The 13,397-nt window shown below is 44.2% G+C and overlaps 1 protein-coding gene across 10 annotated transcripts in view; it reads right to left on the reverse strand.

The window, feature by feature from the left end:
* Positions 1–317: 317 nt before the first annotated feature.
* Positions 318–13,397, reverse strand: part of SBF2 (SET binding factor 2) — a 452,107-nt gene continuing 439,027 nt past the window's right edge. For all 10 annotated transcript variants that reach the window (XM_057316868.1, XM_057316867.1, XM_026486069.4 and 7 more), the window contains 8 exons: positions 12,939–13,065; positions 10,778–10,905; positions 9,366–9,599; positions 8,212–8,316; positions 6,192–6,385; positions 5,451–5,538; positions 3,113–3,244; positions 318–2,080 (listed from right to left, as the gene is read on the reverse strand). In XM_057316868.1, the coding sequence (XP_057172851.1) occupies positions 1,982–2,080; positions 3,113–3,244; positions 5,451–5,538; positions 6,192–6,385; positions 8,212–8,316; positions 9,366–9,599; positions 10,778–10,905; positions 12,939–13,065 (1,107 nt within the window). In that variant the 3' untranslated portion in view covers positions 318–1,981. The remainder of the gene's footprint in view (positions 2,081–3,112; positions 3,245–5,450; positions 5,539–6,191; positions 6,386–8,211; positions 8,317–9,365; positions 9,600–10,777; positions 10,906–12,938; positions 13,066–13,397) is intronic.

The following is a 13,397-nucleotide window of genomic DNA, read 5'->3' on the forward strand; positions in this document are numbered from 1 at the left end:
TGCCGACAATCCTCAGGAACTGCCCCATACCATCGGTGGTACACCTGTGACCCAGAAGACATAAAGGACTCCACCGATTTCACACGGCTCACGAGAGGCAGCGGCGGGAAGAGTGGCTGCGGGTCTCCTACCGAAGCTCGGTGTGTCCGGAGCCCAGCAGTCACGCAGCATGTCCGGCGTGTCTGGTGACCTCCGAACAAGGCCCGAAATGGGCCGTTTCACTCTCGAACCTTAAGTCTCATCCATAAATCCTGAATGTTGCCTTCTGAGTACTCTGCACTACACAATGAGTTCTATTTCACAGCAAATGAGGATGCTTTTTCTTAAGAAATAAATTTAATTCAGGGTGGTTAGTGAGTGCGAGGCATGTAACACCTTTCTGAAAGTTAAAGAATCCAGTTATAAAAGAAGCACTGTGTACAGTCTCAAGTAGCTGAAGGTACAATGGGCTCCATAGTTTACAAAGTACAAAAATTATTTCATATACAAAGAAAAAATACAAATAATGTGCAAAAATCATTTTCACAGGTGGCAATTTATAAAATGAAAATGATAGAAAAATCCTTCATTCTTGTTATTCCCCAATTTCTTATATATTAACACAGTTCTATTTCCTAGTGTGTAGATAGTTTTAAATTTGAAAATCTGGTTTATTTGTAATCTACAAAGACAAAGTGGTTTTTGTTTTTTAAAAAGGGAAGTATTTTCATTACTGAAATCTTACGCATGAATCAGTTAATTTTATATTAAATTATAAGTAGGCTAGCTGAAAAACAAGGATATAGAAATCATATATACATATTTTTGAAATATTAGTTTGGTATTTAACATATTAACATTTCCAAACAACAATCTAGCGACTCCTGACTCCTGACTCCAGCTGGCTGCAGCGGTAAGCAGAGATCTCGCCGCTGCCACTCGCGGTGAACAAACAGCACTCCTCAGGTCTTAAGCTGAACAAAGACAACATTATCAAAAGTAAAGAAAATCTACGAATTGTTCTTACTGTTCACGTGCAGAAGCGCTGTCTGGTCATCTGATCACGGCACCGTGCGACTGCCGTCTTACGCAGCCTGTCACAGGTGTGCGGTGCTCCAGGACAGCTGGCTTCCGTCTTTCCAACATCTTCACTTCATTAAGAGTTCAGTGCAAGTGTTTATTTTGTGAGTTAGTGCATTCGGCTGTTTGCATGTTATTTTGGGTAAGAAGCTGTCAGGGAGCAGAAGAATACATAGGAACACGAAGTCCTGGATCCTCAGGGCACCTTTGGCCTAGAAAATTCAGTGTTTTGGAAGCAATATTGTCCTGCATTGGCCTGGTCATGGTTGCATCATTCCCTGGACCCTCTTTTTCCTTCAGGAGAATCCTGTGTGCTCCCTCTTTGCCTGCCCCTGAGCACTGAGGTTCTTGCTGTGATCCCCAATGGCCAAGCAGGGGTTATGGAAGCACCTTTGGCAGCACCAGAGAACTGAGCGTCTCTAAGGTCAGGCAGTAAGAGTAGGAGCTATTCTGCTGGGAAACCTGTTCTGGACACAATGTAAGATCATCTTGGAGAGTTTTGATTTTTGCCTGTCAGAAAAATCTCCAAGGAAGTTATGGCCTTGGGAACAAAAAGGATCTAGTCTCATCAAGAAGGAGTCAAGTAAGGGGCAGCCGTTTTGCCTAGGAGATGGATGACAGTTGGCTCAGGAAGCACTCTTCTGATCCCTAACCGCTAAGACCCTGTTAGAACGACCTAGTGCAAGACACAGGGAACGCCTGGGGCTCTCGACCAGCCCCCTGGGACACATTCGCTCAGGCTAAGCAGACATAGCAACTGCTCAAAGAGGGCACTGGGTAAGCCTGGGCCGGAGAGCCTTAGGCCTGGCATGACTCTTTAGAACCAAACAGGAAGCTGTCAGCTCCTCAAGGATTCATGCACTTTGTTCTATCTGACAGCAGGGGTCCTTCCTCCCTCTTCTGCTTGGGTTGACCGTGGGCATCAGGCATCAGAGATGCAGCTCTGGATCCTGTCCATCCACTGCTGGGCACTCTGTCCATCCTGGGCACAGAAGTTATACACACGTTTGCTGGTCTTGAGCTACAAGATCAAATGAAGAGAAGCACAGATGAAGGGGAGGCCCGTTCTATGGCTTTGGGCACGCGTGTGAATCAGTCCCAGCGAACTTCCCTTTCCATACCGCCCCAGAACCTCTACGTTCTCTCCCCTCCACTACCGTACTGTCATTGCCTTTACAGTCACTTTGTGGTTTTGGCCTCTAGAGTCACTGCAGATGTTAACAGAAGGGTACTGGCAGACAAGGGGGACATGCTAGGAGAGCCTAACTTTGCATTTTCCTGGGGCCTTCCTTGACTGTGGCGGAGGGTCAGGAATGGCTAGAGTCTCTGGCCTCTCCCATGCACTGCACCAACGCAGCAAAGGTGCCACGGAAGCTCCCTGTGCTTCTCGGGGAAGCCTGAGATTCATCCGCACCATGAGGAAGCTGGCTTTCCTGTCCCCTCTCCAACCCCCTCTCTAAAGGCTTCAGTTGGGGCCGCACTGGAAGCCCAGACTCAGGGAAATGGCCTCACAGCCAGAACAGAGCCCCGGAGTATGACTGTGCTCTTTATGAAGCCCTTCTTGGCTATGGGAACTAGATAAAAACCCTATCGTGTGGCCCATAAAATGCCCTAAGGCTCACCTAAGGGCTGCTGAAGATGTTAGGGCAAATAGTCATCATGTATGACTAAGGACAATTTTTATGGATGGTCAAGAATGAAGACCACTGGATCCAAAGGGAAGCAGCATCTGTTCTCGACCGTCGGTGGTGAGTGAAATAACTAACAATATTTAACAGGGAATTCATCTGCCTCTGTATGTGGCTGGACACCTGTTGAAGAAGTCCTTTGTGCAAAGCAATATGCAGCCTTTTTGAGACAATTAAACAGCTGGGAGGGGTCAGGTTTGGGATTTGAGTGCTGAGTTCAAGTTCTGTAGCAATTCCCATAGCCAGGGGGTTTGCAACCTATCAGTATCACCATGGATTGCTCTGAGGCCCCGTAATTCTTGGAGGTGGATGGACTGTAAGGGATCAGGTACAGACTTAGCCAGGAAAAGACAAGATCAACTTACATCAAAGAAAGCCTTGTCACTCGTGTGCTTTGGGGCTCCCATGCTGGGGCCAGCAGGGATGACCATTTCTACTTCGGCCAGATCAATGTGGCCTTTACAGCTTGTGTCCTCACCCGAGTCATAGTATCTCAGCTGCAACCAAAAGGATACACATGGGACATGAGGGACACAGAAAGGGAAAATGCATGGTTTTCAAAATGTATTTGAATACTTTCCTCTGTATCTTGCTAACCTATGCCTGAAAGAATAAACAAGAAAATAAAAACACTGTTTGCTTCTTGGCGGCTGACAGAAAGGAAGAAAAAGACATTTAAAAAAAAATTTGAATGCATAAAAATATTACATATTAAAAAATAAAATTAAATGTCAACTGACAATTGTAAGAAATATATGTAACATATAAAAAAGAGGTTGTTTAGAATATATACAGGATTCCTAGAAATCAATAAGAAAAAAATAAACAATCTAGTAGAAAAATAATAAAAAAATCTCAACAGGCAAGTCACAGAAGAAATGCAAACGACCCATAAACATCTGAAAAGATGAGCAACCTCGCTGATGAAAGAAAGGTGATGAAATCAGTAAGATTTCACTTTTTACTTAGATTAAGAAATATTAACAATGGCGGATAATATTCAGGTTGAATGTCAGGCACTAAGTATTCTCAAACACTGCTAGTGGGGATATTTGTTAGAACCCTCTTGAACTACCATTTGGCAACAGCAACTAAAGTTTAAAATGTTTATGCCTTATTGATAACGTCCTTCTCACCTCTACAGAAACACTCCCGCAAGCATGAGAGACCCAGAGGTTTCCTTCAGCACTGTTTTTATTAGCTAAACAGGGAAAAGATGTATCTGTCTTTCAGTGGGGGTGTTTGTTCATTAAATGATGGTTGGTTAATTTTATCACTAATATGGAATACTGTAACTTATCAAAAATGATAAGGAAGATCTTTATGATCTGGTAGGAAAATATGTTCAAGATATATTATATAAAAATATAATTTGCCAAATAGCATGTAGACATAAAATGATTTTTGAAAAACACAGTAAGTAGCTCAACACTGGACTGAGTGGTTACTATGTGCCAGGACTGGATTTCACTCTCTAACTTACATAGTAGGGAAGTGTCTGCTGCCTTTGTCACTGCGGTTCTGGCCTCAGACTTTTCTCTGTCTCTCCAGTCAGGCATGGGTATAAGTAGGTCTAAATGGAAAACTGTATACTTTTCATGTTAAAGAAATCCAAAAGAGTGGTAAGAATGCAAGTATAATTTGCTGTAATTATAAATTACAGAAAAATTATGACATCGTCCTATGTTATATTTAGTGGTTTAATGGAACTTATCTGCACAGCGTATTCTCTATGATTTCAGAGACATTGTTATTTTATTTTATTTTATTTTATTTTTTTTTTTTAAATGATTTTTTATTATATTATGTTAGTCACCATACAGTACATCCCCAGTTTCCGATGTAAGGCTCGATGATTCATTAGTTGTGTATAACACCCAGTGCACCATGCAATACGTGCCCTCCTTACTACCCATCACCGGTCTATCCCATTCCCCCACCCCCCTCCCCTCTGAAGTCCTCAGTGAGACATTGTTATTTTAAAGTACAACCACCCCAAAAGGGCTTCCATTGCATATTTGTAAATAAATTCTCTATATTCTTCCACAGAGACTCTGCAACTTTTATGAAATGCCCTGAGCTGAGGGAAATGTGGTTCCCATCTGAGATCTTTATCTGGAAACGGTCTTCTAGGTGTAGGTCCTACCAGAACACTGTATAGGGGTACCAGTTTGTATCTTTCTCAACAGACTCCATTTTTATTTTTTATTTTAGTTTATATTTTATATATCTCTCTTTTTTTTAAGATTTTATTTACTTATTTGACAGAGAGAGAGGCAGCGAGAGAGGGAACACAAGCAGGGGGAGTGGGAGAGAAAGAAGCAGGCTCCCAGCAGAGGAGCCCGATGTGGGGCTCGATCCCACAATGCCGGGATCACGCCCTGAGCCGAAGGCAGACGCTTAATGACTGAGCCACCCAGGCGCCCCATTATTTTATCTTTTCTTATCTTAAGGTGGGCTCCATGTCCAGTGTGGAGCCCAATGCGGGGCTTGAACTCACAACCCTGAGATCAAGACCTGAGCTGAGATCAAGAGTTGGACGCTTAACTAAGGTGCCCTCGACAGACCCCATTTTAGAGATGAATGTGTTGAGAATTAAAATGTGTACCTGCCTCCAGGCTGACAGGTCAGTTCCAAGGTAGAGTGAGGCCGCAGTCTAGTCTAGAGAGAAGTGATTTCTATAGGCTTTGGCAGTATTATTACCTGATGTTTTGTTACATCCAACACAAACCACCGGGGCTTCCAACCTTTCAGCAGAGCCCCTCTTTTGTAAAGCGTTCCCTCGAAGGACCTAGAAGAAATGATGACAGGGCAGTTAATTTTGGTTTTTCATTTAAAAAGTGCTGTGAAGGGATGTCTGTTGTTATTGTCAAGCCTCTCTTTCCCTCAGATGGTCCCAAAAAAGCCAATCAGAATTCTCTCCAGAATCTTTTTTACTAGACCTTTGGGGAAAGACTGCCTCTTTCCGCTGCAATTACCAAACTTGTGAGGTTTGGAGCTCTCAGTAGCCATCTTTTGTGCCATGTTGGGAATGATGCAACCCCTAGAGGAAAACAGAGCCAGCAAATGAACAGAAGCCTGAAGACAACTGTGTGAGAAACTGGCGCGTCCTTGGCCTTCCCAGTCTATGTGAGTAAATTCCTTTTTGCTTAACCTAGCATGAGCTGAACTTCTGACGTCCGCCGCTGAGAAAGTGCTGACTAACACATACTCCCTCGAACCATCTGACAGACATGAGATAATAATAACCAGGACTCCACCATAAATCGCTATAACCTCTTGACATTATTTTAGCTGTAATTTTGATTTCTCCTCTTCAAAGAGCCATCTGACACATTTACAACAGAAACAAAGAAAGAATGAAGGCAGGTCCGTGTTAACTGTACGGACGGCTGTCCTGCCCAGGCCCAGCTTACGGCAGGGAGGGTGGCTCAGCACACCCACCTGTTCTCCTCACTCCTGGACGCGTACTGGCTGTACAGCGTGGCTGCTCTGCGGTCCACGCCATTGGACGGGGAGACGCTGGCGCTGTGCCCCTGCCCCACGCCACTGTCTGGGAGCTGCAGCAGAGACCTTTTCTGACAGGAGGGCAGGTTGGTAGACACAATTCCTGGGGAGCCTGAAGGGTGTCTCTGCAGCTGAAAAAGAACCACACTTTGATAAAAAAAATAAAACGCCCCTAAACTGTAAGATGATAAATTTGCATTTTAAGTTAAAAAAAAAAAAAAGAGAGCTAGGAAAGCTTTATAAAGATTTTACTGAGCAACTCATCCAATCATTTCATTTCTAAAAATTCATCTCAAGGAGAAAACTGGAACACTAAATAAAATATATGTATATAGATGTTTATCCTGGAGTTGCTTGTAATAGTAAAAAGCCAGAAACAACGTAAATGTCTATCATTAGGGGACTGGTTAAAAAAATGGCATTTCTATAGAATGGAATTCTAGATGACCATTAAAACTGCTGTGCTGATTTATATGTAGTGACAAATGGAAGGTCATGTATGCCTCGTGTATGTATTTTTCAAGATCTTATTTATTTATTTGCCAGAGAAAGAGAAAGCACAAGCAGGGGAGTGGGAGAGGAAGAAGCAGGCTTCCCACTGAGCGGGAGCCCCAGAAAGCTGGTTTTAAAATCGTATGTATAGCAAATCCCTTTTACTTGTGTGTTCAGAATGATACAATAAGTTTGACAGCTTGAGGTTTATTTCTAGGCTATAAATTGTAAGGTGATTTTTATGATTTGCTTATAACTATCTCTGTGTTGTCTTCTTTAAAAGAATAAATATATCTCATTCTCATAATCAGAAAAAATATCAAGAAACGGTTTTATTTTCCTGAGAATTAAAGCAGTCAGACACCACCTGCCTGTGGCCTGACAACGGTTCCCCGAGTTGCCATCTGCAGGCAAGAGCTAGTGCCTGGAGGATCCCTTCTCAGCATGCCAGAGGCTTTCTTCTGTAGCCCCCCCTCCGTCCCTCTGTGACAGCGGAAGTCCTCTTCAGAACGCTCACAGCTGTCCTGACTTCCCTTCTGCTGCACGTGCAGCCAGTCTGACGTGGATGTGATGATGGCTGGATCACGTACAGGTGTGTGATCTCCGTGCCTGTCCCCTCACACGTGAGCAGGGACGCCACCCCCTCTCCGTGGCTTGCGTAGGACGCTAATGTGTGGGTGGGGCTCAGCATGGTCTCTCGCACATACTACATGCCTGATGAAAGTTTAAGTCAAAAACAGAAGAGGGGGTGTGAAAAACAGAAAACAGGGTGTGTGTTTTTAAAATACTGTTATGATAAATGTTTCTTAATTCAGAAACAGAAAACGGGGTGTGAGCAACGGAAAGTAGCATAATTTGTCTTTTAAAAAATGTTTTCTTATCTCTGGCTATTTCTGTGAAGGAAAGATGGTCCTGGTGTTCCCCTCCCCACTCATGTGGTAGAAAATCAGCTGATGGGGCGCCTGGGTGGTTCAGTCATTAAGCGTCTGCCTTCGGCTCAGGGCGTGATCCCAGGGTCCTGGGATCGAGCCCCACATCGGGCTCCCCACTCAGCAGGAAGCCTGCTTCTTCCTCTCCCACTCCCCCTGTTTGTGTTCCCTCTCTTGCTGGCTGTCTCTCTCTCTCTGTCAAATAAATAAATAAAATCTTTAAAAAAAAAAAAAAAGAAAAGAAGAAAGAAAATTAGCCGAAACCGCAGAGGTGCAGATAGAAAAGAACCCAGTAATTTTCCCTGGATGCGGGGCCCTGAAACACAAGTATTATGTCACTGTGGTCAAGTGAGACACTCAGGAAGTATTCAGTCATCTGGAACCTTCTGCCCTGGACCTCCAGGGCATGACTGCTCCCTTTCCACCCCTCCCTTTGGCCCTAAACCCACCTGGGTTACCTGTGGCAGTGGGCCCCACCTGACCTAGCACCCTCAAAAAGCTCAGAAGTAGCTCCTCACAGGATTTTATCCACTCACACGGTCTGCTCTGGGTTCTTCCTTAAGGTCCACTGTTACTCTTTCCCACAGCTGTTGCCACTTCTCAGGGGTTTGGTTCAATTTATGCTCCAATCTTTCAATTTCCTGCGAAGTAATTAAAAGGAGTTTTCTGACATTAAGTATTTCACAGAAATCAGAATGTGCCCCAGAGCCAAATCTCCTCTGTGCTGGGCCCGGTGAGCATCATGGCCAGAAGGCAGCTGAAGTCAGTGGCCTCACAGGTCTCCCAAGCCAGCAACGGTGGTGGGAGCTCTCGCTGGTGTGACGCACTGAGGCAAAGGTGATTTTTTTGCATCTGAAATCAGGCCTTTTTGTACAGAATCACTTAAATAAAGAGAAAACATGTATCCCAAACACCTTCACATTGGCCACCCTGCAGGAAATCTGACGGCCACAGCAAAAGGTCAAGCACTGGGCGGGTGTCCAAACCCAAATAGCTGAGGTAGAGGTCTGTCCTTGAGAGGAACCCCAACTCTGATGATTTAAAACCAGATGTGGAAAGAATGAACCAAGAAATGCCCGAGGAATGGCGTTCCCTTTGGAGAGCGAGGCCGGAGGGCAGAGCAGCTGCCTCTGTGACCGCGTCTCCGCTGCAGCTACGTGTCCCTCCCGGTCCGAAGAACGGACGGACACGCTTCAGGAACTCTTTGGCCCAGGTCAGGGCTCAAACGCTTTCCTCGGGGCTGCTGCTCTCATCAGGGTGGCTACTGCTGGGACGGTTTCACTCCAGAATATTCCCTGGAGAAGACGGTTGGCAGTACTCCCATGAGGCCATCAACTGCCCACACTTCTGACCAGAGGAAGTCAAGCACCCACGAAAGCCATAACCTGGGCCTGACTCAGGCTGCTGGGCAGCTTAAACAGCTGGGAAGCTGCAAATTGCTCCATTTGCTTGATTGCTTCCTCATAATGCCGGAAAACTTACTTTTTTTGACTCTTTTCCAGTAGTTGAGCCTGGTCCCCTGCTGCTGCTGGGGAGCAAATTTGGTTTCCTCATCCTTCTGGGGTGCCACATATAACACTGGCCCAGAGTGAGGACAGCCACGTCTAGAGGTTTGCAAACCACTTTTAACTTAGCCTGGTTCCTGAGGCCTCGGGTGCCCTGCGTGCCTGTCCCCGTAGGCCTGACTTACACCGAAAAGGCTGGTGAGTGCACCGGGCTGAGCACAGCTGACGTCATCATAGCATGGCCACACGGTTCTCCTCTGGCTCTGGGGCCCAGCTCCTCCGGCCACTTCAGAGTCCTCGGAGGGGAACTGCTTGGGGGTCAGCATCATCCAGTCATATGAAGGCCCTGTGGAAAGGGTCTCCTCTACGTAGTAATCCCACTTCTTGAGGCTGGAAACATTTACATTGGGCTTCAGGGCCTGTTCAAAGAGAATTCTGAAATAGAGTTTCATCTTGACCTCAAGGTACCTCAAGTTTACAGGCAGGCCGGCCCCCAACATTTGCAGGGTCCAGGGCAAGAGCATGAATGGATGTTCAAATACCGTATGTCTAAATATTTAAATGTTATACATCAAGATAAACTATTAAATAAAATATGTTTCTCCTCCTACCCTGATAAATGTAACTTCCTATTGACCTGGAAGACCAGGCTCAAAATGAGATCTCTTCGACTCCTTGGAATTCTACACCAGAAAGTGGTGGCACTGGGGAAGCTGGTCGCATCTCCCAGTCCTTGGCCTAAGTCTCTGCTCCTCTCACTTTGGCTCTGTCCTATATTCTGAGGGTCTTTTATGAATGTGTACATACACCCCAGCCCACGAAGCTTAGCTCTGTTACCCCCTGCAAACAGCTACTACTTGGGCACCCTTGGAGCTGAGGGGCACATGCACTGGCTTGGGAGATAGACTGGAAGTAGTCTTGCGAGTAACTTAGATCTGGGTTAGAAATTTTGGGGTACCAGAGCATGGTTTAGATAAAGAAGGGGTATCTAAACACATACACTCGGTTTCTTGTGCTCTGCACACTATGAGGAAGGGGTTGCTGGAGAAAGGCCAGAGTGGGGTCCTAATGTATGGAGCCAAGGACGGGGCCTTCTTGCCCCTGAGGAAGGTGGTAGTCCCATCCCAGAGCTTACTTCATGTAGACGTGCATCACAGAGCATGGGTGCCCTGAGATGTCATGCTTCTTGGGCTGGGCTCCAAACATCCCTGCTTCCATGGCTTTGGTATAAATGGACTTAAAGAAATCTTTCCTAAAGTATTTTAGATTTTTTTTCAGCTTAGATAACCAGATGAGGTTTCACGTTTTGTTTGGTCTTTCATCCTGTGGAAAGTTGCCTTGCTTTGACTTTCTTTAAGTTACCCCTTCTAGATTGGGGGGTCCAGCTCCTAATCTTTGTGGTCAAGAATATGATGAATAGTCTCCATTCTATCATAACCCAAACGCATGGTATATCAAACTTTCAAACAGCTTCCGGTATTTTAAATAGCTTCCTAGTCCAACGTTTAGAAAAAAACGGCTTACATATACTTAAAAGTAAGGAAAACTTTAACACTAAATATTCAGAAAATGAAACATAAATACTTTCTTACTGTACCTCTATTTCCACTGGTGAATATAAATAATTAAAGAAAATGGGACTCCTCTTGTGCATTCTATCAATACACTCCCAAATACAAATTCCTTTTTTGGCATGCTTGTCTCCTTTATCATCAAACAAAGTTCCTGTAAATCCAAAAAAAAAAAAAAAAAAAAAAATCAATAAAACAAAAATCAAATAAATCAACTTCTGCCTAAAACTATGATGCATGTAGCAGATGAAAAGTGAACTCTACCGTATGGCTCTCAAAACAGCAACGTACGTGCAGAAACCGTAGGAGGTATAACTGCAAAGCTAAGGACAGGAATGAACCTCACAGCTACAGGGAAACAAACCCAAATGGAAGGAAAACATCTGATAAGTATTCAGCATCATGACCTTCTTCTAATCCACACCTACATGTATATCTGGGCTCACAGAGCTCCACGCCAGGAGTCATTCTACACATTGTTCAGGAGAAAAGGGAAGGACTTCAAGTCGATGTCATGAAGCTCAGTTAAAAACATAATTTTAGGTTCTTTTTCCAGTCGTCAGCTGTTCATTAGGAAGCCATGTAAAGTTTCTTCTTGTTTAGTAGTTTATATATACTGCAAATCATGGTCATGGAGACTTTGGATGATAGAAGGCTGTGGTCTGTATCTCTGGGTGACTTAACAAAAGCCAAATGCAGACGGGGGCTGCGTCAAGCCTTTTCTGATCCTATCCTTGTACCTATGGAACAGTCAATCTGCCACTCACACGAGCTCACTTTGGTTTTAGCAGAGAAGACGTGTAAGGGTAAGGAAGGAGGCTATTTCTTCAGAGGCCCAGGAAGGTGCCTCTCTTGGCAGTGCTGTCTTGCTTTGAGTGAGATGACTCAGTCAAGAGTCAACAAGCGTTTTACCAGTTGGTCAGAAAAGAATGTTTCAAGCCCAAGGCTGCACAAAATCCTACAAGAGGCCCCCAAGACTAATTATTGTTTCTTGTCTACCTTTTAGCTGCAGGGTCCAGGGTAGTAGTTCTCAACCCCGGCCACACATCAGAAAAATCAAGGGCTTTAAAAAATCCCAGTGCTTAGGTCTTGCCTCAGACCAGTTAAATCAGAATCTCTGAGGATGGGTCCCAGATACTAGGTCATTTTAAAAGTTCTCCAAGTGACTCCAGTGTCCAGCGTAACCCGTTCTCCTTCATGTCTTCTCAACACACAGTGCTTAAGAAATTAAAGTTTCTGATTATGATGTGTGGAAGTACAATTCTATGAGTCAATGAGGGTCTGCAGTGTAAGAAAGAACCAGTGCTGTCTCCTTTACCAAAGTATGAAATATCATACTAGACCGTTTAATAAACCAGAAAACAACATTTTCTGATTTCGCATTTTAAACTGAGAACATCAGTAAATATTTTCAGCCACTAGAAGAGTTCTCTTTATGAATATCCAGGTAAATACATTGAAAATAGCGGGGTTTTTTCCCCTTTATTGTCTTCTTAACAAGATCCTGTGGGAAATGTTTTCACAGGGCCTGACTTTAAAAATCTACTCTTTATAAGTATTATTGCTATTAAAAATTATAATAATGATGGGGATGTCTAAAATTCAATGAGTGATTATTAAAAGCTAGAAACTGTGCTAAGAAATTTACAAATATTTCCTCACGTGATCATCATGGCCAAAGGGGTAGGTGCTATTATTGTCCTCATTTTAGAGATGAGGACACTGAGGAAACTCAGAGAGGCACCTAACTTGTCCAAAGGGCTCAGCTGGTACTGGGAATGCTGGACTTGAACCCTGGTCTATTTGCTCCGGAGCCCATGGCCTTTCCTGCTATTCAAACTGCATCCAAGGGCAGGTGCTTTTCCTACCAGAGTGAGTGCACCAGGGATGGAAAAACTAAGTCAAATGTTTCTCTTCAAACAGTGATACCACTTTGAGATGTTAAAATAGTAAGCTGACTTCACCTTTCTACGGCGCTCCAGGGGTGACCACATGCAGTCCCTAAGAGTTAGCACAGCACATAATGGGAGAATGTGGGCACTCCTTCATAGCTATTCTACTCTTATAGTTAAGGGTAAAACCCTAAAATGGCCTTGCTACACTTGGGGGTAGTACGTTATTAGAGTTTTTAATTAAAAACACACAAAACTAACAAAAAAGATGGAACAAGGGAGTGCAAACACATACCATGCTCTAATCTTTCATAGTCTGAATCCAGGAGAAATGTTTTAAAGCGATTAGACACATAGTGGAAAGCCAAGAACTTTAAGTAATAGAGATTGAATTCAAACTCCGTTGGATATTGGTTGTGAACCTGAAACACACAAGACAAAGGAAAGAGTAAGAATCAAACTTAACACAAACTGGACGCCATGCCACTGAACGGTGACCTGCAATATGCAGGAGACCACGTGGTCGGTCAGGCCACTGAACCGCTACCGTGAGGGGAGGTGGGAAGGGAACCAGCCTTTGTGAGCACCTACTACATGCCAGACACCAGGCTCGGGTTTTTTACAAACCTAATTTCACTTCATCTCCATAACAACATTGCCAGATAGGCATTGTTCTCTCTTGGCTTTATTGAGATATGACTGACATATAACATGGTCAATTTAAGGTATACGACACGGTGATTTGGAACACAGG

This window comes from Ursus arctos, unplaced genomic scaffold, assembly GCF_023065955.2.
Source record: "Ursus arctos isolate Adak ecotype North America unplaced genomic scaffold, UrsArc2.0 scaffold_22, whole genome shotgun sequence".
Lineage (NCBI taxonomy): Eukaryota > Metazoa > Chordata > Mammalia > Carnivora > Ursidae > Ursus > Ursus arctos.